Raw genomic sequence first — 1,879 nt, 5'->3', positions numbered from 1 at the left:
CAGGGCCCCAGCTGCGAGGTCGGGGCACCCGCCCTGGACCAGATGAAGACCTGCGGGCCTGGTGTGTGGGGGCAGTGGGGCGACCTTTCGAAACCAGGCCTGCTGGCTCCTGGCACGGCTGCCTTCTACAAGCGCCGGATCCCCCCACAGAGCTGGGCTCAGACAGGAGTCACCTGTTAGCATCTGTTAGGGCATCTCCTCGCCGCCCTCCCCTCTCCCGTCCCCTTTTCCCTCCTCCCCTCCCCTGGGCCTGTTCTGGAAGCAGAGCTGACAAGCTTCTCAGGGTGTCCCCTGGGGTTAGACTCGCTAATCCCCAGCCCTCTGCTGCTGGCGGGTGGGGGAGGCGGCTGAGACCCAGCCGGGGTTTCAGGGCTGAGGGGTTGTGGCAGAGTCCCCCTGTGTGATTCCTACAGCCCCTGGGGGGGGGGGCGCCTCCTCCATCTGAGAGTTAAATTGGGGAGGAGAAGGCCGGAAGGTGGAAACACATCCTGAGGCCTAGAAACATCTTTACATACATAAGAGGCCTGGGGTGCAGCCCGGAAGGGGAGCGGGCGCCAGGCGTGCCTCTAGAGGGAAGCAGGGCCCTGGGGTGGGGGCCGGAGGGCCCCCCCGCTTACCATCTTGGGGAAGGAGCTGGTGATGGGCAGGGACCGGGAGGAGCTGGGGCTGACGTCCATGCCTTCTTCTTCCTGTCCCCGCCCTGTCCTCACCACGGGCAGGAGAGGCCGAGGGGAGAGGGGAGGGACAGGGAGTTGAGCCCCTTGCGGGGGGAAGGGGGAGCAGGGGGTGTCCTGTCTGGGGGCTCAGCTCCTCTCTCCCACGGGGCTTGCTCTCTCCTCTCCTGACCCCGTCCCACTGTGGGCTCCTGGGGGGAAGGCTGGGCGCATTCACCAGCAGCCCCTGACCTGGCCAGGCCCGGCGGCTCAGTCAGGGTCCCCGGCCCCCAGGTAAGGTACTGTCCCCTGGAGCAGGGAGTCCCTCCCCTCCCCCTCCCTCAGGGGCTGCTGGGCCTTGCGCACGCTTCTCGCGGACAGACAGACAGACAGACAGAGGATGCACTGGGGCTCCGGGGCCCCACAGGGAGGGGTGGTGGACACGACGAGGCTGCTCCTGCCCTCCTGGCACAGTGACCACTAATTACCAGGTGGACACCCCGCCCCGGCCCCGAGGCCGGTCCCAGGTGTCCCCGCAGGGGCGAGCGCTCAGCACCAGTGGGTCCCCTCGAGGTGCTGCCCTGGGTCCGTGGTGCAGGGGACGGTGGGGACCCGTGGGCACTGTCAGGCCCTCACACGACATCGGCTCCCTCCCTCCCTCTCCCTCCTGCCCTCACACGCTCCTTCCTCATCCGGAGCCACGGACACGCTAGACACGGAGCCCGGCACACGGAGGTCGGGGAGCCCGCCCCTGCCGTGCCCGTCGCTCCCCCATCAGGAGGGGGCGGCTGCACTCACACCTGCCTGTTGAATTTGGAAATAATGCCCCCTCCCTCTCTCTCTCTCTCTCTCTCTCTCTCTCTCTTACTACACTTATTTATTTATTTAATATTTCTTTATTGATTTCAGAGAGAGGAAGGGAGAGGGAGAGAGAGAAACATCAATGATGAGAGAGCATCATTGATTGGCTGCCTCCTGCACGCCCCACACTGGGGATCGAGCCCGCAACCCGGGCCTGTGCCCTGACCAGGAATCTAACTGTGACCTCTTGGCTCATAGGTCAATGCTCCACCCTGAGCCACGCCGGCCGGGCCTCTCCTACTACATTTAGAGGAAACGAGGGGACTGGTCAAAACGCACAGCGCATGGTGCCCGTCCGTCTGTAGGCTGTGACGGGGGGCCTGTCTGGGGCCTGAGACCCGCAGCAGAAGCACAGCCGCGTCCTC

At 65.3% G+C, this 1,879-nt stretch overlaps 1 protein-coding gene across 1 annotated transcript in view; it reads right to left on the bottom strand.

The window, feature by feature from the left end:
• CARD11 (caspase recruitment domain family, member 11) overlaps positions 1-1,879 on the bottom strand; it is a 62,591-nt gene that overhangs the window by 16,465 nt on the left and 44,247 nt on the right. The window contains exon 9 of the mRNA XM_014530977.1: positions 618-760. Coding sequence (XP_014386463.1) covers positions 618-760 — 143 coding nt within the window. The remainder of the gene's footprint in view (positions 1-617; positions 761-1,879) is intronic.

The sequence above is a fragment of the Myotis brandtii genome, unplaced genomic scaffold (genome assembly GCF_000412655.1).
Source record: "Myotis brandtii unplaced genomic scaffold, ASM41265v1 scaffold786, whole genome shotgun sequence".
Lineage (NCBI taxonomy): Eukaryota > Metazoa > Chordata > Mammalia > Chiroptera > Vespertilionidae > Myotis > Myotis brandtii.
Note: the sequence above shows the minus strand (reverse complement) of the source record. Positions and strands in the feature narration are given on the sequence as shown.